Source organism: Manacus candei, unplaced genomic scaffold (assembly GCF_025592945.1).
Source record: "Manacus candei isolate 608988 ecotype Guabito, Panama unplaced genomic scaffold, ASM2559294v1 h1tg000067l, whole genome shotgun sequence".
Classification (NCBI taxonomy): Eukaryota; Metazoa; Chordata; class Aves; order Passeriformes; family Pipridae; genus Manacus; species Manacus candei.
Genome location: NW_026138115.1, coordinates 2,445,850 through 2,472,166, shown reverse-complemented (window position 1 = coordinate 2,472,166; position 26,317 = coordinate 2,445,850). Strand labels below are relative to the sequence as shown.

General features: G+C 35.8%; 1 protein-coding gene across 7 annotated transcripts in view; it reads left to right on the top strand.

Moving 5' to 3' along the window:
• Nucleotides 1–26,317, top strand: part of PPP4R4 (protein phosphatase 4 regulatory subunit 4) — a 67,107-nt gene that overhangs the window by 10,460 nt on the left and 30,330 nt on the right. For 5 of the 7 annotated variants that reach the window (XM_051806606.1, XM_051806608.1, XM_051806605.1 and 2 more), the window contains 4 exons: nt 15,207–15,309; nt 23,676–23,823; nt 24,510–24,583; nt 25,003–25,109. In XM_051806606.1, coding sequence (XP_051662566.1) covers nt 15,207–15,309; nt 23,676–23,823; nt 24,510–24,583; nt 25,003–25,109 — 432 coding nt within the window. Of the gene's footprint in view, nt 1–15,206; nt 15,310–21,330; nt 21,429–23,675; nt 23,824–24,509; nt 24,584–25,002; nt 25,110–26,317 lie in introns of those variants that run through there. The other 2 variants (XR_007907595.1, XM_051806610.1) reach the window with 2 other exon arrangements.

Below are 26,317 nucleotides of genomic sequence, written 5' to 3'. Positions count from 1 at the left end.
CCAATCTGTATGAACATCCAGGGTTGCCCCATCTCAGGTGCAGAATCTGGCAGTTCCCCTTGTTGAACTTCAAATGCTTGATGATTGCCCAGTCCTGTAATTTGTCGAGGTCTCTCTGCAGGGCCTCCCTGCTTTCAAGGGGGTCAACAGCTCCTCCGAGTTTTGTGTCATCTGCAAACTTGCTTAGTGTCCCTTCCAGTCCTGCAGTGAAGTAATTTATGAAGATGTTGAAGAGCACGGGGCTTAAGATGGAGCCCTGCAGAACGCCACTAGTGACAGGTCACCAGTCTGATGTTTCCCCATTCACTGTTACCCTCTGTGCTTGACCCGTGAACCAATTGCTCACCCACCATATGATGTGTTTATCCAGCCCTGTACTGTATTGGATCATATTGCAGCACTTTGTAAACTTTATGTGAAGATGCTTTACTGAGGTGAAATTCTGGTTGTGATTTAAGGACTTCAGAATTTAGGACTGCAGGCTTGTATCTGCCTCAGAAGACAAAATAATTTGGAATGAGACAAGAAATAGCTTTGTTGAGATTAAAATTAATCCTGTTCTCTGGGGTAAACTTGTAGAACTGTTCATTTAGCTATTTTTAGAGTTGACTTTAGTAATATTAGTATTTCGGTCCTTTTTTTACCAGCTGGTACTCTAAATGCCAACACTGAGTTACCCTGGAATTTGTCAAGCCTTGGAACCCAAAGCTTATTGTCACAGGAAAAAAAATAGGATTATTTAATCACTTAAACAGAAATTTTTATGCTGGGGAAAGAGATTGGAAATGTAGACAGTTCTGGAGACTGAGCAACTCAAGGAGGTCTTCATTATTCATTGATAAATTCTCCAACTTTGTTAGGGGCACCTTATTTAGTCTTTTAGGGGCAGTTTTTCTATAAGAGAGGTTCTCTTTGGCTCTTGAAGACAAACTGAAAAGGAAATTGAAGTTTCTGTAGTAAGGATTTCTATTGATATAATCTGGCAAAACCTGTATTACAGCTAAGAACCAACTGTTTAAATTCTGCACAATTATAGGACTCTGTACTTGAAAAAGAAGGTCGCTTCAGATTCCAAAACAGACCAGAAGTCAAAGGCAGTTATGTCCTCAGGGAAAGATTTTTAAAGGTAGACCAGTGAAACATAAGTGCAGTGACAGGAATTGTATGTAATTGAGTTGCTCTTGAAACCCACCCTTTGAGAATGAACATGTCACTGGCCTTCTTACATCTTGATTCTCCTCCTTCCCCAGATGTATATGGGCCTTTCCAGTCTGAAGAGTAACAGTATCCTTTGTAGACTTTGAAAAAAAGGGTTCTCTAACTCTTGTGCCTCAGTCTCTTAAAATTATTTTACATGGCTATCACATTCACTGCAGTTTTTGAAGTTACTCCTCTCTGTGTGAATAGCCTTGCTGCTCTCATGGAGATGCTTTTTGACATAATGGAATCTTTCCCATTGAATGCTAATTCCCTATAGCCTATCAGATGAACACCCCTATATATGGAAGAAAAATGTCTTTCTGCTTTATAAGTAGTAATTAAACAGAATGAGGTAAGAGACAAAGACCCAGTTGGAAAATTCTGCTAGATTTCCTGGATGCATCTGTCTGAGACATGGTTTATTGCCTCTGCCTGATACTTTTACAGAAGTAGGAAAACGTACCATATGTTTTATACACATGTGATTATTCGAATGGACTCTTGATGATGCAGGTATTCTTATTTAAATTCTTCAATTTAGCTTCTTTTACATTCAAATAAATGTTTCTCTTTGCAAAACATTACCCTACAAGGGGTTAATGTTAAGGAATAAAAATACCAGGCTCTGGATATATGTCTCCATATCTTGGTAGCAGTTGTTTTAGCAGCAGTTTTCTTTAGTCCATGTTACGTGACTGTGGGTTCTGAGAATTGGTACAACTCTCATGTACAGATTAGCTGAGTCATTCCTTGTCGGTCGTATCAATTCAGAGCAGGACCAAGGGGAATTGCTATACTTTACTGAACTCATTAACTATGGTTGGAAATGTCTTGCCCATCTACCCCTTACATACTAATGGGATTTAGGTAACTACCCTTTTCTAACAGACTGTGGATAGACAGTACTTCTTAGTCATTGCTTAATTCCAAAATTACAATCACTTTGTTTACAGAAACGTGCCACAGTGTGATTTTAGCCCCAGTGTTTCTCTGTAATGCCTACTTTTGTGTTCTTCCACTGTTCTTAAATTTACTATAGCATAAGAAAGATTCAGGCAGTGCGTAAGCAGGGGTAGATGAACTGGCATGAATGGAATTGCATCATTTTGAGTGTGTATGAATCCAAGTCGAGTATAGGAACTAGGAGTTTGTTTTATTGACTTAATCTACTTCAAACAGCCAGGAAGGTGTTTGTAGGACTTCAAACATTTTTTTTTAAACTTACATTTTTTGTAAGATTATATAAATAGAGATGACCAGAATAAGTCAGAAAAATGTATAGTGATGAAGAAAGTCTGAAGCCTCAAAGAGCATAGTCTTCCATGCTTTCTAATGGGCACAAAACTTAATTTATGCATTTTTCTTGTCCTTATCTGTTTTTCAATAATCATCCAGTTTAAGAGAATACTTCTGGCTTTGCAAATAGATCAATACAGATAGTTTTTCCTAAGGCATTTTTCTCATAGGTTTTTAAAATTAAATCTTCTATTTGATTTTTTTTCTTTCCCCAGTGTATCTTAAATCAGAATGATAATTTGTTTTTATTTCTTTTAAATGGCAATGCCCTGTAACTTTGAATAAAATTACAGGAGTTCTCACAGGGTTTTCTGTGACAGTCCGGGAGCGTGAGGAATGGTATAAATGGAAGATCTTGAAGGCCTTGTTTTTTTGGCTTATGGGAGTAGCTTTGTGTCCAAATTGTCAATTATGGTTCTAGTAAGAAGTCTGCATTTCTTGAAGTAAAAACAGTGAATTAATTTGGGTAGCTATCAATTAGCTTCTCCCCCTCTCCCCCACCTCCACCCCTGTAACTATTGTTGAACAACAAAGAACATTAAGCAGTGGAGCCACCAGTTTATGCTATGATTAAATAAAAGTTATTCAAAGCTGCTTGTGTAACTCCAAAACATTTCTCTTTAACAGGGGGAGCAGGAAAGTTGGATTCAAGGTGGATCAAAGCATTTGATGATACAACTGATATTAACAGAGCTGCACAGCAACAGCAATGTTGCACTCAATAATACCATTCCATTTTGCTTGCTGTGGTTTATGTTTACAAAATGGGATAGTTTACTGTTCGTCTGTGCTACATGAGAAGTGCAGCTGACCAGCTTGTGGTCTGACTTTCCAAAGTAGTATATATTCTTCTTTTCTTTTCTCCTCCCTAGTGAAATTGCTTAGTAACTCCTGTTACCAAGAGTATATTGAAAAGGCTGGACTAGGGACCGGAAGAAAATGCTTTAAACATGATAACTGTGTTTGTGTTGTAAATGGAAATTGATTGTATTGTCTCTGACAGAATAAACATATGTAAAAGAGAAATGTGAAAGGTGTCTGCTTTAATATGCTTATTTACACAGTAATATTATTTACATTGTTGGGCAGGCTTGGAGATAAAAATGCTGTCTTTAAAGGGAGAAACAGAAAAGATGCCATTTTCACTGCTGAAATTGTAACTGAGCTTTTTGAGGGGGAGGATTTATGTCCATATTAAATAGCAAAACATGAGTCACTGCCTCATTGCTGCTTGCACCAAAATTCTTCTGTTATAAACAGTTAATCTCTTTTATGTAATTTCATTTCAAAGCTCAGAATTAGGATACCTATTTCTCTGCCATTTTGGGAGCTAGAAGTTAGATTATAGTCTCCAGGGTGAGATTCAAATTTATTTTTGGTTTTCGCAGCTGCATCAAGTGCTACCCATTAAATCAATGGAGAAAAGAATGGCCATTTAAAATGAACATGCTTCTTTACTACAGGTTTTAACCCAAGAGTATGTCTATTTCCTTTTATTTTTATCACCATGTGGTTACTTGTAACTTCTTTTGAACCTTGCATGCTTCTTGTATTATACACAAAGAAAATACTTGCGCCATGAGTTTGTAATTATTAGGTGCCTACTTACATGGAAAAATCAACTCTAAGGACAGATAAATACACTTGTGCTTTAATCACTTAAACATCCCACCTATTGAAAATTATTTGCTAGGGAGTATATAGACCAATAAAATTAATATCCAGATCTTTCTATCTTACATAATTAGTGCCAATTACGAAGGTATTCATAAATACTTTTCAAGTGCCTCATCTTACTTCCTGATTAAATGAAGAAAGTGTTTTTGGTCTGTTTAAATGAACAATTAGAACGTGTCGGCTTTTGGATCTATTGTGTGTAATGCCCCACACCTCTAAGACCCATGAGTTGAAAAAGATTCGAAGTAGATTTTAGTACCTTACTAGGTCATTTGAGATGTTCATGACTCACTTTACCTGCTTTTTGGTGAAGGATGCAAGTATTAGGGTTTATTTTTTTGATTCTTTTGCTCCCAGTTTTTAAGTCCACCATACAAAAACTGATCTTTTCCCCAAATGTAATTTCTTCCCTTCCATCTTATTTTCCTTTTCTTTGCCCTCATCCCTATGACTGAGGGTTTGCCTTAAGTTCATCATCTTCAGGGCACTACACACTGGATACCAGTTGAGATGGTTTGTATGACATCTGTGAAGACTGTGTTGGCCTATGGTACTTGTATAGAACTTTGGAGTTCTTTATGCACTAGGATAACATTGGTATCTTGAGCCCTGCATGCTGTGTTTAAGGTGAATTCTGCCAGTAGATATCCATTTGCATGAATGCCTCATCCGATACCTAATAAAAGTATTGTTCGTGAAAATAATATGTTGTGTTAATATTCCGCCGTGGGTTTATACTAAAAATTTATTGTCTCACACCTTTCAGTTAATGATATTCTTCTTCAGTTACAAACCATAGGGAGGAGGAGGGGAAAATGGTGTGCAAATGGTATTGCATCAATTGTTGCCTTTTTCCATGTAACTTTTTCTTCCCCAGAATGATATTGATACTAACATAGTAAATAGATAATCCAGATATTCTGGTGGTTAACACTGAGTATATACTATGAAGGATCTATGCATGAGCACATTTGACATGCATTCAAAGGAAAGAGATATTCTTTTCTTCCAGAGATGATTCTGTACTAATTTTAGTAAACGTGGGTGGAATTACTGGTAAATGCTTTTATTTATTCTTTCCACTGCAGAACGTCAAACTCTTTTTAGTATAATTGTACCATTACAAGTAAGTTAAAATATGAGTATGCGAGGAAAAAATAGTCTAACAAAAGGCTATTTAAGATTATTGTAGTGATTTTGAAGGTAGGGAATGTTATTAGGATTATAATTACTTAAACATAATTGAGTAGTGTCATGGTTTAACCTCAACAAGCAACTAAACCCTACGTGGCAGCTTCTTCATTCCCCTACCAGTGGGATCTGGGAGAGAATAGGAAGGATAAAGGCAGAAAACTTGTGGGCTGAGATAAAGACAGTTTAATAGGGAAAGCAAAAACCGCAGACACAAGCAAAGAAAAACAGGGAATTCATTCACTGCTTCTCATGGGCAGGCAGGTATTCAGACATTTCCAGAACAGGACCCCATCATGCGTAACAGGTGCTTGGCAAGACAAACGCCATCACTCCAAATGTGCCCTCCTTCCTTCTTTTTGCTCCCAGTGAACATGATATTATATGGTATGGAATGTCCCTTTGGTCAGTTTTGGTCAGCTGTCCTGGCTGTGTCTCCTCCCAACCTCCCATGCAACCCCAACTACCTCGCCCGTGTGGCAGTACAAAAAGCAGAAAAAGCCTTGGCTCTGTGCAAGCCCTGCTCAGCAATAAACAAAAACATATCTGTATTATCAACACTCTGTTCAGCACAAATCCAAGGCACACTCCCATACTAGTCACTGAAGAAAATTAATTCTAACCAGTCAAAATGAGCACAGGTAGTCAGGAGGATTCTGATGGTATGCTCAGAATGATTTTAACAGGAATGCAAATACAGATTAGTTATCTGTATATGTAACGCTCATTTTTATCTACTGTTTGAAATTATTCTACCAGAGAGATGGAAATTTGAAAGACTTGTATCATCATTTCAATTTGTTTATTATGTTAATTGTATTATCTGTTTTGATTGTCTGTCCACTCCAAGCTATATGGAACAACTTATGTATTTTTGAGAAACATGACTCTGACTCTTTCTTTTCATTTTAATTAAGTAGCTGAGTTTCATCTTGATTCCCAAAGTGAACGTGAATCAAATAAAGCACTTTTTTGTTTGACAGAACATGAATCAGCAACAGCTTGAAATTGAAGCAATTTTTTAGTTACTTACATGTTTACCTCAGAAAGCTACCTTTGATTGATGGTTACTTCTAATGGATGAGAAAGCAGCACTAGAGTTACCTTTTTGACATTGTAATGCTAATGCATGTAACTGCATCAGTCTGAAGTAGATGTACAATACTGCTTGAAAATATGAATCAAGAGCTTTAAACCCTTGGGTTCAGTCTCTTTACCCTTTTTATATTTATTTTCCATGTGACTTTTCATTTATTCACTGTACTCATACACTGTACTTTCATTCTGTACTCAGAGTTATGTCTGTATGGGTCTTTTACATTTGCATTTTCTTTTGATCCAGAGTGTGTGATTTTGAAAAGGGCTGGTCAGCTCATTTATGAAGTATGTTTTATTTACCATTTGTCTGTGTTTTACTGTTTGATGCAGCAAGTTAGATTTTTTTGTTATGGAATTTATAACCCTATTTTTAAAGTTTGAATTTTTTGAAAGACAGGTAAAAAATTCTACTTGTACTTTAATTCTTAGAAGGTTATGATTATTTCAGGCTTTTACTGTGGTGTTACATTTTCAAATTAATTTTATTCTATCTTGTTTTCAGCAGAGTTACAGAAGCCTAAAAATAAAGTTTCTTCTCTTTATTTACTCTGTCTAGACAGGTAACAAAGAAAGAGAGGGAAGGAGGGAAGAGTTAAAAGATGACTGCCTGATGCTTCTTTGGCCCCATCACAGTCTTGGTCTTAGGCGGGTTTATATCCCTAATCTAGAATTTCCGTAAATTTCATACATGTAAAGTCTTGTATACATAAATGTTATAGTGTATTAGTACGTACAGAAAAAGGCCACTGGCTTCTAGGAAAATTTAAATTAGTTTTTAGGTTGATACCAGTGGTGCCCAGCTAACTGTGATCTTCAAAAGGTTTTCTGACAAACAAGAAAGTGCAGCATTTACAGTTTAGGAGCCCCACTATTGTATTTTAATACATAACATTAGTTATATAAAACAGTTAATATGATACATAGATCTGTGTGTGTGTGTGTGTGTGTAAATGAATAATGTTTTTTAAATTCTTGCACTAGTTTTTTTTTTTTTTAGCATTTGCTGTACAATGCCAGAACTATAAGCAATTTGCTACATGAGATACCTGATTTTAAAAATATGTCCCAAATATTGTGTGTTTCCAGTTTCAAGTGCTAGGGCAAGTTTTCAGATAAAAGATCATTTTGATTCTGGATACTTTTTGTTTGAATTAGCAACATGGTGGAGGATAATCATACTGTACAAACAATTTTGTATAGCACTTATGGTCTGTAAAATCTTGTTTGTAATATATAGATTCAAGACTATGTTAATAATTGTACAGCTCACAATTCTCTTTGTCCAACTGAGACTCTTAAAGGAAGTTATTTTAACAAAATGACAGATCTTTCCATGGGACTGGCTCTGTTTATGATATCCTTACTACAATAAATGTCAAATAGATGTTCAGACACTCCTGTTACATAGTTTATGTTTAAAGAAGTATAATTGAAAACTAAGCATACATGACATGAAATAAAAGGAAAGTTACTACTTTACACCAGTGTAAAGAAAGGATTGTACTTCTACAGAAAATACCAGATTGTATTTTATCAAAGGAGTATTAACCTTAAAATAAAATGAAAACTGGTCTTAAAATGACACATCAATATTTGTGATTTCAAGACATTTTTCTACTTTCTAGATTTCCCCCTTTTTCTTACTAAAAGCCTTATACTATCCAATCAAAGACAAAAATTAAGAAAAAGCACCCTTGTAAAAGTGTTAACTTTTACTTAGCAAGAGCAGTACTTAGAAAGCAGTGTAATAAATTTTAATTCTGTGTCTACCCACCTGCATAGGAAAGATTGCAATGTAAAAATCTTCACAATAAACTAAAGGAGATTCTCAAAGGAAGTCTTATGGGCCACGCACTTTTATGCTATTGACAGAAATACTTATCTGGATTTCTAGTTTGCCTTGGCAACAGTGGACTGTACATGAGAACAGAAATCCTGTAAGAAAAATTGAAGTGGAATAATTCTGAATAGGGTAAATCCTGTTAGATACTGAGCTTTTATGCACATAGGAAATTAAGTCTAGGATTTATGAATCCCAGTCACAGGATAGTTTAAGTGTCAGAGGACCCCTGGAAGGCATTTGGTCCAAAGCCCTGCTTAAAGCAGGACTGACTTCCAAGTCTGATGTAATTTGGTGTTAGATCAGGTTGCTCAAGACATTGTCCATGTGAGTTATGAATGTCTCCAAGGATTCCCACAACCTCCAGTCACCCTTTTTCAAGTTTCAGTGTTCTTCGTGAATTTTGTTTTCCTAATACCCAGTTAGTTACTGAATACTTTATTCATTTTTTTAATCTTACTACTCTAAGACCTCATTCATTGAAGTTGGTAAATTTTTACTTCTGTTTTCAACAAATGCAGATTTAGACAAACAGAGAACATTTTAGAATCTTGCACTGAAAGTAATGACATTTATGGAGTACTAACACTGTAATCTCCTGCAGCCGTCCATCAGAACTTCTAGGTTTATAAAACTAAGTTACACAAAGCATGGACTTGAGTTGTTGATTCACCAATGGCTATTTAACAAGTCATTTTTGCTGAAGTGGTGTAGATAGCCACAGCGTTAAAGAAAATTCTGTTCACAAACGGGGCTTTAGTTAGAGCTTGGGTAAACATTGTACCTCAGTCTTCTTCACAATACTGTATTCTGCACCTGTCATTGAATTTTTCAGGCTAGTGTGAAAAAGGAGTGAGAGATGGAAATCTAGCTTCCTTTTTTTCAAACTCCTTTGTGGTAATATTGTCTTGGGGAACATTCAGTGACTAATCTTTCTTCATGCTGTAGAAGGAGCTGTAGTCCCTCCATCCATTTCCAAAGACAAATGTTTCTAATTGAGTACCCAGGGACTTTTTAAATTTTCTTTGTTGTTATTTCATAGAATCTGTTTTGAAAAATGCTTTAAAAATTAGTCTAAGAAATCTTATTGTCTTCCTTGAGCTTGATGAAAGTTTGCAAAATTGGAAACACCTATCTTGAATGTAATCATAGTATGGTTGTTGTGGGAAGGGACCTCTGGAGATCATGTAGTCCACCTCCCTACTCAAAGTAGTGTCAATTAGAGCAATATATTCAGTCTTGTCCTGAACTCAGGATTTTGAATCCTATGAATGGAGACTGTACCACCTGTGTGGGCAACTTATTCCAATATTTGAACACAGACATAGAAGAACTTCTGTTTTTTAAGGTTTAAGTGGAACTTCCTATGTATTGAATTTTTTCCCACTGCTTCTTGTCCTGTCACTGGGCACCAATGGGAAGAATCCACCTCTGTCTTCTTTACTGTCTGACATCAGATTTTATGCATATTAAATAAGGCCCCTGAGCTTTCTCTTCTCAAGATTAAAAATCCCTGTTGTCTGAGTTTCTGCTCAGATATTAGATACTGTAATCCCTTAATTTTAGTGGCCCTTCAGTGGACTCACTGGCGCCTGTCTACAAGATTCTTGTGTTGAATAGAGAAGAAGAATTGCCTCCCTTGAACTGCTGGTGATGCTCTTTTACGTGTAGCTCAGGATGCTGTCAGCTGCAAAAACACATTGTTGGCTGCTGGTCAACTTTGTGCCCACTGGGACCTCCAAGTCCTTTCCTGCCAAGCTACTTTCCAGTTGGCTGGCCTCCAGCCTCTACTGGTGCACAGGGGTATTCCTCCTACAGAACTTGCATTTTCTGCTGTTGAACTGTGTGATATCCCTGTTTTGTTTCTCCAGCTTGTTGAATCAGCACAGTCATGCGGTCTGTCAACTGCTCCTTCTGGTTTTGTGTCATCTGCATATTAACTGAGGGTGCACTCTGTCCCGTCATCCAGGTCATTAATGAAAACATTAAGCTATTACCCCCAGTAGACCCATGAGGTAAACCACCTGTGGCTGGCTTCCTTGCACTCACCACAACCCATTAGGCTCAATAGTTCATTCAGTTTTCAGTCCACATCACTTTCCATTTCTCTAGGTTGTACTTTATCAGTTTGTTTATGGGGATAAAATGGGAGACAATGTCAAAAGCCTTGCTAAAATAAGTTAAATTCCATCATCTCAGCCAGTCAACATGTTGTAGAAGACTGTAAAGTTAGCTGGTCAGGCATGATTTCCCCTTCTCAAATGCAGGCTGACTATTCCCAGGGTTTTTTTTGTCCTTTGTATGTTTGTCCATGGTTTCTAGGAGGATTTGCTTCAGTCTCAAGGCAGTCCCAAATATCATGTGGACTTCATTTTATGAAGGTAGAAGAAACAGGTAAAAGCAAACGCAGGGGCTAGTGGGAGAGGGTTAGTGCTGTGTTTGTGCTCAAGAAGTGTTCAAGGAGTGCTCTTCAATGGGTCTTGCAGTTAGACCAACTCTGGTACCCCTGCCCAGCAGCGAGCAGCTGGTGTTGCAGAGGCAGTAAGTATGAGGACAGAAGTGTTCAGGCACGAGAACTTTCCTCCCTGCTTGAGGATTCCCAGCACTGGAAAGTCACTGAGCTCTCCTGTAGGATGAACTCAGAAGATGAGTCTTCGGGTTTTATATTTAAATGATATTATGTATGTGGATTTTGCTAGCACAAAAGAGGTTGAGCTAAATTGCTTCTAAGTATAGGGCTCTGCTGTGTTCTTCTATAGTTAGCACTTCATTATATTGAGCTTACTGTGACTGAAGAAAAGATTTAGCATTTATTTTAACTTGTTTATTAATACAAAATGTCTACATCTGAGCATTTAGCAATAATTCACTATCATTCTAAAGTCTTCAGTGTTTAAAGCAAATCTATGGTGCAACTCTTCTGGTAGAAATAGAAGAAAAATCTTCTGCAGTTGGAAAGTTACAGACTGTGTAGGTGTTGAAATGCCTCCTGCTTCATATTCTTAATTGGCAGCAAGCCAGGTACTAAGAATTTCTGGTTTAAAGGGAAATACTTCCCTTTTCTTTACATTTCAATGAATAAAGGCAGCATTTTGGTTGCATTTTTTAGCAGTTAGGATTTCTTCCATCTTGATACAAAATGAACAAAATTTTCAGTTAAATAGCTCTGTCAAGTTACCTTGAACTTGAGCATGATTGCACAAAGGTATGTATTCCTTTCAAGTTTTATCATAAGAAGTTGTGGGCCTCATCCCCTCTGTGACCCTTTTCCACTCTGGGTGCTCTGGATTTCTCAGTTCTGCTTTAAAGCTTCATTGGAATTAGCATGTGATACTCAAGAGAAATTTTCCATGAACATGAAAGACTTCAGAATTCATGGCTTTAAATTAGTTAATAAAATGACTTTGAATAATGCAAAAATATTTCAAGTTGTAAGTATATCAGTTATTAATCATTAACTTAAGTTCATTTTCAGTAGTTGACAGAATACTGCCCTTTCACTGAGTTTAGACATTACTGGGAGAAGTTTTTTATTGAGAGCGCTCATACATGTTTACCAATAAAGATTAGGGGGATGCTAATATTAAAATCAGTCTGAAAAATCTAAACTCTCATCCATTCTTGCTGGTTTTGAATGGCATTAGAAAGGGCTTTGGTGTAGCTTTGCCCTATCAAAACTTGTCAACATTTACAAACAACAGTTAAACATATAGTGGGGTGTATATAGTTACTAACCAGAAAATTGGTTCCTAATGCTTTTTAAGAAAATCACATCAGCTTAATTTTACGTAAGTAGGTAGTCTTAACAGAGGATTAAACCACGGAAAAAATACTGATGTATTCTCTCTTGGAATACACACCGTATTAAAAAACTACAGTGTTGGATTAGCCATTTTGTGTATTCCTAAAGTAAGATAAATACTGAGAGAAAAGATAACCCATATTCAAAAATACAGGAAATGGTGATTGTTTTTATGCTTTGTCAAGCCTTTTTCTCTTCCTCTTGAAATGATATATCTGAAATTTGTCTTGTTTTCAGCCAGGTTTTTTAATTAATATTTTTGTTACTACACTCTGATATTGTGAATTTCAGTGTAATTTTTTTTCCATCTGTGTTGAGCTCCATCCCCAGCTATAATTTTTGTTTGCTCTTTATTGTTGTAAATGTATAGGCACAATAAAGGTGAAGTGTCTGCTCTTGGAATGATTTCCAGATTTTGCTCAGCGGGTCAGAATGTCGCAGCCTTGGTGACAGCAATATGTGATAACCTCAGTACAGTGCTCACAACTTTCTACTCACTTGTTACCCATCTTAGATTTAGAATAAGCCTTCTATTTGCATTCTTATTTAACTAATACTTAAGGTGTAAGTGATCCAAAAGAAAGAAAAGGCAAAAATACTAGTTCCTCGCATTCATGGTGTGTAGCATTTTTATAGAACAGTTATTACCATTACTAAGTTTTTAGTGGATTTGACCCTAGATTAGTTCAGTTGGTTAGAACATGATGTTAATAATATCAAGGTTCCAGGTTTGGTCCATGTGTGGGCCATTCACTTAAGAGTTGGACATGATGATCCTTGTGGATCCCTTTCATCTCAGAATATTATGTGATTCTTGATTGCTCTGGGAAGTAGGAATGTTTTATTTTGTCCCAAATTAATTATGTTAGCTGATGTAATACACGAGCATTTGTAAAGATGTTACTTCGAGTTCAGTTTAGACACAGGAAAAGGTTCTTTGCTGAGAGGGTAGTCAGTCACTGGAACAGGCTCCTCAGGGTGAAGGAGTGGTCACAGCACTCACACAGGTGGTCACAGCACCAAGCCTGTCAGAGTTCAAGAGTCTTGACGGTACGTTTGGTCATATTATTTACTTTTAGGTAGTCCTGTGAGGTGCAGGAGTTGGAATTGATCCTTATGAGTCTTTTCCAATGTGAGATACTGTATGATTCTAATACATTACTATGTGAGAAATCAGTGGAACTACTTGCAATGGTGAATCTGAGCATAAACCTGAGCACCTGTAGGACTAAGGCTTGTAATGTGTGTCTGTGGGTAGGAGCCAACATTTACTTACAGTGCTGCTATACACACGAGTGCTAGTCTTTGTGTCAAGTGATAAAGGGAAACAGGCACTGCAGGGGCACTGTCCATCTCATCTATTTAGGCTGAGATAAATTGCTTTTTATTAAGTCTTATTTTTCTCCATTGATTGATTATAAAGGAAGTTTATCTTAGAGGCAGACATGCACAATCTAAGATGAAATTAATTCCATCATATATGCTTTAGTCACATACTGTGAGATTACAGACACTTTGTGTTATTCTGTACAAAAATAGAAAGGAAAAAAAAGAGAGACATATCTGCCCTTTCTGGAGGGTAAAGGTTTTGTTGGGGCAGAGGTTTTCCTATGTTAGTGCCAATATACAGAGTGATAGTTTGTAATTGGTGAGTTGGGTAATTACACCTGTGTGCAGAACGGAAACCTAAAACATAAGTGAACTGGGGGGAGGTGTGACTCTCCACCTTGCAAAGAGGATTTGAATTCCTGCCATCAAGCCTCTACTTAATCTTCTAGAATGTACTACCTTCTAATGTGGAAAATTATCTTTGCAAGGATAGTAAAGAATACTTTCTTTCAAAAATTTTTACATTGAAATTGAAGTTTGCTAGATACAATTAAGTTAATATTGATGATACCTAATTGCAGTTTGAAATTACAGAGTACAAAGAAAAAAAATCTTTCAGTAAGATATTACAGTATTTTGGTTGGAGTATTTTAGTCTCTGTAGATTTTAACCAAAGATTTTACTTTTGTTTCTGGCTTATTATACAAATATATCCTTATTTTTAAAAGCATATTTATATATATTTAACAAAATAGGTCTAAATTGGCCTGCTTGACTGTACCTGTAATTTCATTTGAGCTTCTGAAAGACATGAATGTTGAGGATGATGTAGAGCATTAATGGAATGTGTAAAGATCTTTTCAGCTTTAAATGCTGCAGAAAGACTTTACACCTTAACTGTGAATTCTCTAATATACTTCAGAGACAGAACAAAACTGGAAGATGATTGTGCAAATCTCCTATCCTGTGACTATTTATGTATCTAGTCCCTTCCAGAGGTCATATGTTTCACTAAGGGAAAAAAAAGGATGTGTTGATGTTTAGTTTTATTTTTAATTTTGGCGTCCAGACCCTTTCTGTTTCTGATTCTATTCTAGAAGTTTATCCACTTGAGTGATCTTTATTTTCATCTCATACTTTTTCTCCATTGTTGCCTATCATTTCCTTCCTATCCTACTTTTTTTTCTTTTCCTTTTTCAATTGTGGGATACCATTGAGAGAGACAGGATGGGGAGAAAGGTGGAAGATCTGTAACCAAGTTTTTACATCCTTTAATCACGATTGTCAGTATGCATCTGATTATATCTCTGACTGTTTTCCCTACAAAAAGGAAAAAAATGATAGATTTCTGTTAAAATGTTGTACATCATGTGTAGCTTTCATGTATATCTTCTATTTGTCCCCTACCTATGGTTTATCCCTTTTATTGTTATAATACAAAAACTTCCACGAAACCACCACCTTGATCATCCAGTTTGAAAAGATCTTTTGAAAGTTTTATGTTTTTCTTCAAAGCTATACTAAAATTAAAACATTCCATGTAAGGAACTATATATAACAGCTTTTATGGTTGCTGTGTTTTAATGCTGTCTTCTGCAATGTATTCTGTAAAAAAAAATTCCTCTCTTTACTTACATGAAAAACCAGGGTAGGGTAGGTTTGTTCTTGTTGGTTTTTTGGTTTTTTTTGTTTGTTTGTTTTTTTTTTTAAATGAAAGCTGTGAGTTTGTAATCACGATACAGAGTAATATATTTGTGTGTTTGTTTTTGTAAGTTCTGGTCAGGATATCCAAGGAACAAGTGTGGTGGCAAATCTTCCAGTCCTGATGCGACAGAATCCTGCTGAAACACTTCGTCGGGTTTTGCCAAAAATCAGAGTAAGTTTTGTGAAATGAGGTTTGAATGTGTCTTTTTCTGCAAGTATAAGTATTTTAACAAAGCCAAAAAAAAAATCCCACTTTTATTACAACTCACTCTTCAGGAGTGGTATGTCCAGTAGGTCTTCCACATTAATTCACTGAATTTATGAAGTATTAACAGGTATTATATTTTTTAAAAAAATGTTACAACTGGGAAAAACCCCAGAATTAATACTATTTATGTGTTCTAAAGGTTTAACAATATTTTGACAGTTTTTTGAGAATTCTTTTTGAGTACCATCTGGTCATAATGGTTCATTTTGACCTTCTCGATCTCCTTCCATCCAAACATTAAGATTTTCATGCTGCTGTCCAGAAGAGTATAGTTTGCTTTTAGCTGTCTATGAAATGTCACATGCTACCCTCCCCACTTTTTTAGTTAGTTGTGGTAGAAGCATGCTGACCATGTAATGTTATACAGTAATTTTATATACAGATATGTTTGTATAAAGGATACTTGGATTGTTAAGTCTGGAGAAGAGAAGGCTCTGGGTAGACCTTATTGTGACCTTTCAATACTTAAAATAGGCTTATAGGAAAGATGAGAACCAACTGTTTAGCCTGTTGAGGGTAATGGGTATAACTAAAGGGTAGATTCAGACTAGATATAAGGACGAAATTTTTTGCCATGAGAATGGTGAAACACTGGAACAGGTTGCCCAGAGAAGTTGTGGATGCCCCATCCCTGGAAGTGTTCAAGGTCAGACTGGATGGGACTCTGAGCAACCCGGTCTGGTGGAAGGTGTCCCTGGTTGTTGCTGCAGGGGTGGACTAGATGACCTTCTGACCCAAACCATTCTATGATTCTGTGATTTTAAGGAACATGCATATCTCTCATGTATTTCTGCTCTGCCTCAGATATGAACCCTTGGCTAGAAGAAATGTAGAAGTTCATTTAAGGTGTGGTTTAAGGAGCAGCTTCAGCCAAATAAGAACAAACTGCATCACAAATACAAATGCAAAGCTTAATAACTCTATATGAGGCTGCAGTAGGAATTATGACTTTGATAATGTTAGCCTGCCTGTCAGAGTGGTTTTCGGTGATTTTAAAGGCTACCAGCTGGGTGGAAAAATACATTTGTTTTGGCTGTCAAAATATCTCAAAGTTTATTTTGGTACACAGCAAATATCTGAGTTGTTTTTTTTTTTTATTATTGGATTGGTCTTCTACCAGTACCACTGTCAGTTTTTATGTGATTAAATAAAAGTTTTGATTTAGAACAGTCTCTTAACCTGATCTCATGCAATTGATCACTTTGATATAAACACAGTCCTAATTTATACAAATTGTCAGCTGAAGGAGCATTGTGTTTATTAGCAGTTATTTCAAGATTTTCAAAGCATTGAGTTATGTTAGTAATTTTATGGACAGATTCAATTTCCTTGTTCCCCGTGTATTTTCAGAGATACATTTGACACTTTCAGTAGGGTGATTCAGTCATGATTTTACCAGGACACTTTTCGAATTCAGTCGGTTTTTTTCCCATATAATTTTAAATCTCTCCCTTTTTAACACAATTTGCCAATAGGAGTGTTATTTTCTTCTTGGAAGCAATTAATGCTTAACAATAATATTTAGATCACTTGAGATGAGAAGAATTTAACTAGTTACTGACTGAAGCTAAATAATAGTTTGATAATCTAAAATACATTGAAATGAAATGTAGAGTTATTTTAAGAGTCTCCTTGCTATGTTGTCCTTTCTATCTCAAGAATATTAGAGTTGAGAAGAAATTTTCTGTAGTAGCTGATGTGAGTTTTCTTGCTGTATCTGTATCAAATTCTCATTGCCAGGTATAAGAAAGCATATATTAGTAAGAAAAGTGAGATGACTGACTCACATGCTTATGTTATACAGTTTTCTATATACTGAGGAGATGTTTATTAAATTACAGAGTGGGCCCATGCAAAAATTATATTTGTTTGTTTCACTAAATTGTCATTTTGTTTCATTGTTTTCTTTGCTGAAGTTTTCAAAAAATCACTGCTTTTGTTGAAAACCTGTGTGGATGTGTATCTCTCAGCTTTTTTTTTTTTTTTTTTAAAGGCAGATATCATAACATTATATTAATAAAAGAATTAAAAAGAGTCATATTATGAAAAATTACTTGGTATATTTCTTACTGTCTGTGGAATTGGTCTTAAACTGAATCCTCCCTCTGTCTCCTAATGTTAAGGAAAAGGCTGCTCCAGGGACAAATCAGTATTTGTGAAAAACTAATATAATGAGTCATATCCTGCACGTTGTTATGAACTGATAGACTGAAAGATGAGGAACAAATATTTTTGTAGTCCTTACCACGATTACTTAGCAAATATTCTTCTGTAGGGTATTTAAATGCAAGCCCCGATGCAGGGAGGACTTAGGTTCTATGTGGTAGATGTTCTCTGTAAAGTTCTGTGTGCCAGTATGTGCTGGGGATCACCGAGCTGGAAGGCTGCTTTGCAGAAGAGCACGTGGTGGTCACCAAGTTGAACATGAGCCAGCAGTGCTCCCCTGCAGAGCAGGGCTCCCCGCAGAGCATCCTGGGCTGTGTTAGTCAGGACACTGTGAAGAGTTCAAAGGTGATCCCTCCCCTCTACTCCACGTCCTACTCTACTCCATCTACAGCACTTATCCACTTCTGGGCTCCTCATAACAAGAGAGGGCTCAGACTGTTCAGAAGACCCCTGCAGAAGAAAGGCTTGAAGAGGATCTTATCAACATATGCAAATAAATGAAAAAGCCAGACTCCTTGCAGTGCTACCCAGTGACAGGACCAGAGGCAATGGGCACAAACAGAAACACAGGAGGTTCCTTCTGAACATCAGGAAACACTCTTTCACTATAAGGGTGACCGAGCACTGGCACAAGTTGCCCAGAGATGTTACTGTCTCCCTCCTTGGAGATATTCAAAAGCAGTCTGGGCATGTCCTAGCTCTAGGTGGCCCTCCTCAAGCAGGGGGATCAGACAAAATGACCTACAGAGAGCCCTTCCAGCCTCAGCCATTCTGTGAATACCAGACATCATCTCTAAACTTCATATTATCTCCTGAAACTTCTGTGATCCCAGGGAGACTCTTATTTCTTAAGGGGAACTAGTCCATTTTTTGTCTGATTATTTAAATTCAGTAAATGGTCAAGAAATAGCTCTCCTCAGAACTAAGGATTAGTATAGACTAACAGATTGTTTAGAAAACATTGAAGTACTTTCTAGTTATGTTCTGTGCTATAAGAGGCAGATTAATATGCATTTTGTTTAAATATATATGTTTTTAAAAATGCTTTAAGAAGAATGACTTGAAGTTGCAAAGTAATTGGAAACCCTTCAACTTACATGAAGTATGTGCAGTTACTGCCACGTTATTCTGACATAGGTAATGCAATCTTTCCTAAAGCAACCTAACTGGCTTCAAGAAAAGTTGATTTGGTTTTTTTACATTTAACATATTGAATCCATTTTTTGCCTCCAGTGTTTCTACTTTAAGAGCAGAATTCATCTTGAAATGAAGGAGAAATAAGAAACACTAGGGATTTTTTACCCTTATTTTTCAGGGCATAGAGAAGTGCTGGTTTTGGCCTGTCTTCAATAAAAAGTCTAATATGGGAATACGGTTTTTGATTCTAGTCTTTTTTTTTTTTTTAAATAGGGATGAAGGAAAAATTTAAAAGTGTGATCATTAGCATGAACAGGACCTAGGGCCTGGAAAATATTTGTATAGTGGGAGTTGGATCTCAGTGTGATCTTAGATCAGGTAGTACTTAATGACTTGGTAAAGTATCTTCCTGTATAACATTAAAGAACATTCAACTGAAAATAGTATGTGAAGAAAGAAGTATTAAGAATATTAGAAATGAAGCAGACAACTTTAATAATAAATACAATCAATCTTTGAGCAAATTACTGAGAAAAGTAGTGTGGTTTTCATCTTACAGTGTCATTTAAACCCAAACTGGATGCCTTCCTAGATGATGAATTAAATGAAACCTAAGTTAATGGGCTCCAGGCAGGGGTAAAAGAGTAAAATGTAATGAGGTCAGTCTAAATCTGAGCTCTCCTTTCAGATTTAAGCTTTATAAATTGAAACTTTCTGATATAAGTTTCTTTCTGTGGCTTTTATAAAGCCAGTTTTTCAATGGTGTTCTGTTATCTAATATTTATTTAATCTGCAATAGAAGTACAGTTCTGCAGCCATGTGCATTGCACTTTTAACTGCAAACCAGTATTTGGCATCATTAACTTGATGTTTTTTTTTTCTTATCCTTATTTTTATTGGAGGAATTTTCCTGACTATTAAATGGAAACTTTAATAGTCTGTAAAGGCATAATTGAACTCAACTGCGATTAGAGTCTTGCAAATGTAATCTGGCATTGCAGGGAATAAGCTGATTTAAATTACTGCACTTGGTTCCACTTCTTAAGACAGGGAAAAATCATTTGTGAATTCGTATTGGCACATGAAAAATGAATTGTGTAGTAGTTTCAGAGGGCTATTTATTTGAAAGTATTGTCAGCATATAATTGCATAGGGAAACCAATGTACTTATTCAGGATACTTGCAGAAACTCAAAGCAAAAATAAATGCTGTTTTTATTAGAGCTGAGAGTAATGCAGAGAAAGGAAGAAATAAATGCAAGGAATGTTCTGGCTGGATACATTACAAATTTGTATTTCATTCATGAGAAATTGATAAATATGGTTACTTCTATAAATATAGAAATGTGTATATGTAAAATCTAATTAAAATTATTTATGTCAAAGGCACTTTATATATTTAACATAATTGTTTTAGATCTGAGATGAGCAAAATCAGTATGTCAATAAATATGACATAAGTGATGATTGAATTAGGTGTCAGTATTTTGGGTATGCTAATAAAACAAATACGCTGTATATAATTTAGATATTAATGTAGGAATGAGATTATGAAATATTTTTCTTAAGTTCTGCACTTAAAATGAAGTGGCATCCTTGTATGGGTTCTTTTGTATAGAGGACCCCACTCTGGATTTCTGCATGCACCTCCTCATGAACTTTGGAAGTCATTGAAATGCAGATTTAGGGAAAGCTTAGACATTCTTATCAACATTTCTCTTCCTACACCAGATGGCTCTTTTCAAATGATGTTAATAGTATTTTCCCTGTTTTCCATCCTTGGACTCTGCAACCAAAAGTGGTAGAGGGAGATTGCAGGTATATCTGACTAATCTGACTAAAAGAGATTTTTCCAAATGCAGCAAGCTATGGCTGTTCTTGTTGTAGTGTATACATCAAGCTTCATTTAGTGTTGTCTGATTAATTTCAAACTTATTTTCACAGTTACTTATTTTCCTAATCTGTCAGTCTCCTCTTGAAAGTTTTTCTTTTTTCATAATAGATTTTATAGTTTAGGAAGAGGTGGGGTGATTTTCATCCTTCTTTATACCTAACATTGGTCTTAAGGTCCATTCTCATTGTATCCTTGAGTTTCTGTAATTTCCATTATTTCTGTGTCTTTTAGTCTTAAAGGAAAATTTCTGTCGTATCAACACAATTACTAAAATGGTTTGACTATGTTCCTGCTTGCAGCATTCTTTCAAGAGAATTCTGTTGTTGCAGGACAAAATGTGCATTTAAACTAGAGGTGAATTTTCTTTTTTTACAATTAAAGGAATAAACCAGGCTTTCTAAGTTTTGCAAGTTTTGATGCCTGAGTTTAACTTGTGGACATTAGAATTAGGACATGCTAATAGTCTTAAATTCCATTAAATACACTGTCTGAATAAGATAGGAAAAGCTTTTTTCCTGCAGTGAAAATCTGTGGAGTATCCATGTGTAGAAAAATACATTACCTTCTAAATAAATACATTTATATTAATTAAATTTAAGTTATCCAGCTTGAGTTAAGTGAAAATGGAAAGAGGAGACCCATACATTTTCCAATGCAGTTCTGAGTGCGAACATCAATGCAGACAGGTATGTAAGCAATCTAGAAATTTACATTTCAATGTCTCCCGAGGTCCATGAGGAGGCACATCCAGAGAATGTGTTCTCACACATGACTATCCAGAGTTGTGTGGATCTGTGGAGGAGACTATTTGGAAACTTTGTTTGTTGGTAAGTAACCCTGTTTGTATTGCGTACAAAGCAAATATGTACGTAAAACTGAAATCGAAGAGTCATGGAATCATTTGGGTTGGAAACAACCTGTAAGTTCATCAAGTCCGACTCTTAACCTGGCACTGCTCCATTATTTTCTGATCTCTGCTAACATCTACTGTGTGTAGATAGTGCTTTTGATTATCTTGGGGATGTTTTTTTGAACAAGTGTAAGCCAGAATCCCAGAACAGTATGGACAGATATTCTGATCCTAAAAATATTCAAAATACAAAATTGGTAGGTGTCCTTATTCTTTCTTGCCTGTGGATGTAATACCAATGGAGGAACAAGGACAGAGATAGGTTGTGGAAATAAGAGGGCAGTCTCCATGGCTATTGAATGCAAATATTTTATCACACTTCGGTAAGCAGCTCAATGCTGTTTCTTTTTTTCATTTGGGGGAGTAAGGACACAGGGAATCCTTTCAGAAATAAACATGGCCGTAAACTGAGACAGATCTTGAGAGATAAGTAATGGTTCTCCTTGAAATCAGATAGACTAATAATTGCACATTTGCACATACAAACTGGTTGATGTTTGTGGAATGAAAACTTCTTGTTTTTTACCAAATCTACTAAAAATTTCTCAGATGTTCTTTACAAACCCTTTTCTTGGAAAATTTCCTCTGCTATGTAATACCTAGAATCATAGAATCATTAAAGTTGGAAAAGTCCTAAGATCATCGAGTCCAGCTGTTTACCCAGTACCACCATGTTCACCGTTGAACCATGTCCCCAAGTTCCATATCCACATGCCTTCTGAATACTTCCAGGAATGGTGACTCCACCACTTCCCTGGTGGCCTGTTCCAATGTCTAACCACCCTTTCAGTGAAGGAAGCCACTTCCCAGCCACTCTGCCCCAACCTTTTCTGCTGTGTGTGGTCGTTGTGACCCAAGTGCAGGACCCAGCACTACCTTGTTGAAACTCATACAATTGGCCTTGGCCCATCAGTCTGTCCTGTCCAGATCCCTCTGCAGAGCCTTCCTACCCTCCAGCAGATCAACACTCCCACCCAACTCGGTGTCATCTGCAAACTGACTGAGGAACACCACTTCTGACTTTCTGCAAGCTGGATCTAACTCCATTCACCACCACTCTTGGGACCCAGCCATCCAGCCAATTTTTAACCCAGCAAACAATGTACCTCTCCAATCCATAAGCAGCCATACACTTAGGTGCATAATGAATATTTTCTTAATCTGATCTAGGCTTATTTTTATTTTAAATTAAAAGACCAGATTATTTTTGATTTTTGGCAAGTGATCTGAGAAAGCACTGTTCATCTCAAGCACTTTAAAAAAGAAACAAAACCACATATATAATATGTTATGTAAGAAGTATGGGTTTTAAACTCTTACAGAGTTTGGAGTGACTTGTAAAATGAGTGTAATACTTTAGTGGTAGAACAATGAACTTTTTATTTTCTCATGAAATAGATACATTTAGAGAAGTAAACAAATGGAATGTTCACGTAGTTGATAGATATTTACAATTACTACTAAAAATGAATGTTGTGTCATAGATTTCATCATGGAAGTTCTGTGCATAAATCTGAAATTTAAAATACAAATTGTCTTTTCATTGAATTAAAAAAAATTATTAATATTTCATCCCCTTATTATCTTTGTTTAGCTTTTGAATTGATGGTTTTAAAGACAGCCTAATTAATTATATTCTTGTATGTTAAAGCTCATAAGTACTAAATGCTGAGTTAGCTAGATAAATATTCTAGTCCATTTTGCCTTATTCTTAGGACTATATATATATGTGCTTTTTAATTTGCATTTCATGTTAGTTGTCAAGGGATGAAATTTAGGTTACCTCCTGCTACTTTAGTATCTCTCACTGAATGAATGAATTACTTCTTTTTAATTCATGTGCATAAACAACAGAAGTGCAATTGTTGGTTGATCTGTATTCACCCCTCATTCTGTAAAGTAGAAAAATCCACACATACACATTGATGAAACTGGAAGTCGCAAAAAATAATTAACTTTTTTCCTTAAAATATCCATACTATAATATAAAACAATCTAATATCTGCAAGAAATTGCTGTTAACAGAAAAAATAATTTTACAGAGAATTTTGTAGTTTACCCAACTTGTTGCATTTTAATTCTAAAAGTAAATACAAGAATTTGGGTGTTCTTTCAGTACATTTCTGCCTCATGCTTTACATTGATATAATTTGTGATTATACAGGAGGTTCTGCATGTTGCAGGAGTGGAAATGCAGTTAACAGCGGCTGTTTCATTTTTGACTGTTCTGCAAGAGGAGTCGGTGTCCATTCATACATACTCCCACTCCTTCCTACACATCATTCTCCAGAACCTGGAACACAGAGATGCAGGTCAGAGCTGTACAGCTACTCTGGTGACCGATGACTTCTATATGTTTTGTTTCCTTAGTGACCATACAGTACTGGGTAAAGCAGTGAGTGCAATAACTGTGACTTTGTATCTAGACTTGCATGAATGAAAAGATGACCACTTACATAATAATATTTAAATGTAATTCTGATTGAAGCAAAAAAACCCCCACTTTGACTGAAGGACTAAATCCGGAAGTTGTTACTGGGTTGGAGCTTCTCTTGAAGTACCAAAATTTTGTGGCTGAAAAATTGGAGGGAGGATGCTTGACATTTCTTCTGTGTTGATCTGTTTTTCTTAATTTCTTTGACGCTAGTTTTAGAATACAAAGAAAAAAAAGGCCTTTTGTAACACTAGAAAGTTTTAGTGGACGTAAGGAAAGAATATGCTTCTAAATGAGGGGAATTAGCTTTACAAAACAAACAGGAGCATTATTAATTTTATACAGGAATTGAAAAGGTACAAGAAATGGGGACCGAATTTGCTTCTCACCTATCCCACTTCTTAGTTTGAAGTCTTGGGTGTTAATTTGGTGGCTCTTAGACACATAGCTCCTTGAAGAGATGTGTGTGAGAAGTTAGAACAAATTTTGTAAAACTGATGTCTGTTTTGTTGTATGTACAATATAACATGGATTATATAACTTATAACCATTTCTTTGGAACAGGTGTCAGCAATGCATGGTTAGAAACTCTTCTTGCTGTAATAGAAGCTTTACCAAAAGAAACTGTCAGACATGAGGTAATAATAATCTGTCACTTATGCTAACAAAAATAAGATTGCAAGATTGTATTTCCCTACAAGTTTTATTCACTTCTGTAAGATTTGTGGCAGTTCTGTACCTGGCAAAATGGTAATGGTTGTGGAACATACTGTAAGAGAGGAATGTGCTGTTATAGAGGATCTGTGGCTGTGATTTGAACCATAAAATGCTATTTGTGCCAGTAGAGGAGTTTAATATTCTATACTAGCACTGAATATTGAATACAGGTTTCCAATAGACTATTAACGTACATGGGCATCCTTGCTGTTAGTATTAATTCCATTAAAAGGTTAATGACATCTGGGATATGTTTTCCTGGTTTTTTTTTTAAGGAGAGGAATACTTTATTTAATGCTCACAGTTCTTTTGTTCATGTTTCTCTTTTTTTTTCATATAGATCCTGAATCCACTTGTTTCCAAAGCACAACTTGCTCAAACACTTCAGTCCCGTTTAGTTAGTTGTAAAATCATGGGAAAAGTAGCTAACAAATTTGAAGCCCATATGTAAGTAAACTGAAAATATATTTTCATTCCATAGTATAAACCAGTATTTCTTTGTTAATGGACAAAAATTACTACAAGAAAAGTAGACTTGTTGCAAAAATTAAATGCTTTCTTTTTATAGATCCCTTTATCTGGATATTAAAAATGTTCATTATGTAACTAGCATATTCAGCTATGCTTATGTTCATCAGTTCATAACTTCAGTTTGTATGTTCTCCCACACGTTTGAATGGATATGCTTTTCATGCCATTTTTTCATATAATTCTTCTTGCTAAAAATAAACCTAAGAGTGGATTTCTCTGCAATTTACAGGGACAAAACACAACTTCATTACCTTAGAGTTTCTTGTCATAAACAAAAGAATTCCATTCCTCACTTTTTTATTATCAATCCAAATTTAACATGTAGGGTTTTTTTTCTTATCCCACTTATATGGAGATATATTCAGGAACTGCTGTTGTTCCCAGATATTGTCCAACCCTCAGATTCAGTGTCTGTGGTGGTGAAGAGGGAAGTAATGATGAAAGTAAATCTGAATAACTTACCTGCCCAAAGGAGTTGGTATGGTATGGTAGTTGATATGGTACATTCCTTGGACAGTTTATCCAGGCTTATGGTAGTAGGGCCATTTCCCCAAATGTGTTTCCCATCCAGGCAGTTGGCCACATGTGATTTCGAATTACAGAATAAATCCACTGAGGGCTACTAAATGCACAGAAACTGTGTCTAGCTGAGGAAGTCCACTCTAATAATGATTGTGATCTGCCCCAAAATGTAAGAATTCAGCCTAGCAGAAAAGAAGAACAGCAGGATGATAAGACATTTAGGACTAAATTTCTTTAGATTATGTTTTTTTTGTTCAATAAAAAAGAACTAGAAGCAGCCGAAAGGAAACTATCTACATTTTCATTTGCTATTTACACTACATTTGTTGGACATGCAAATGTTAATGAGCATGCTAGAGTAGCGTTTTTTGACAATGTTACCAAAGTCTTCAAAATCTTTTTATTCCAAATTTATAGAATTCTGTCAGAATAGCAGTCACATTTATTTATTTGAAGTTACATTCTCATGAAAATAAGTAACTTTGCAGATAACTTGGAATCTTATGTGAGAATATAGGAGTATTAAGTAGTAGCTGTAATAGTCACACTGTCTTTTGTTGTGTTTCTTTAATATGATTCCTTGCTATTCAGAAGTAGGAAAC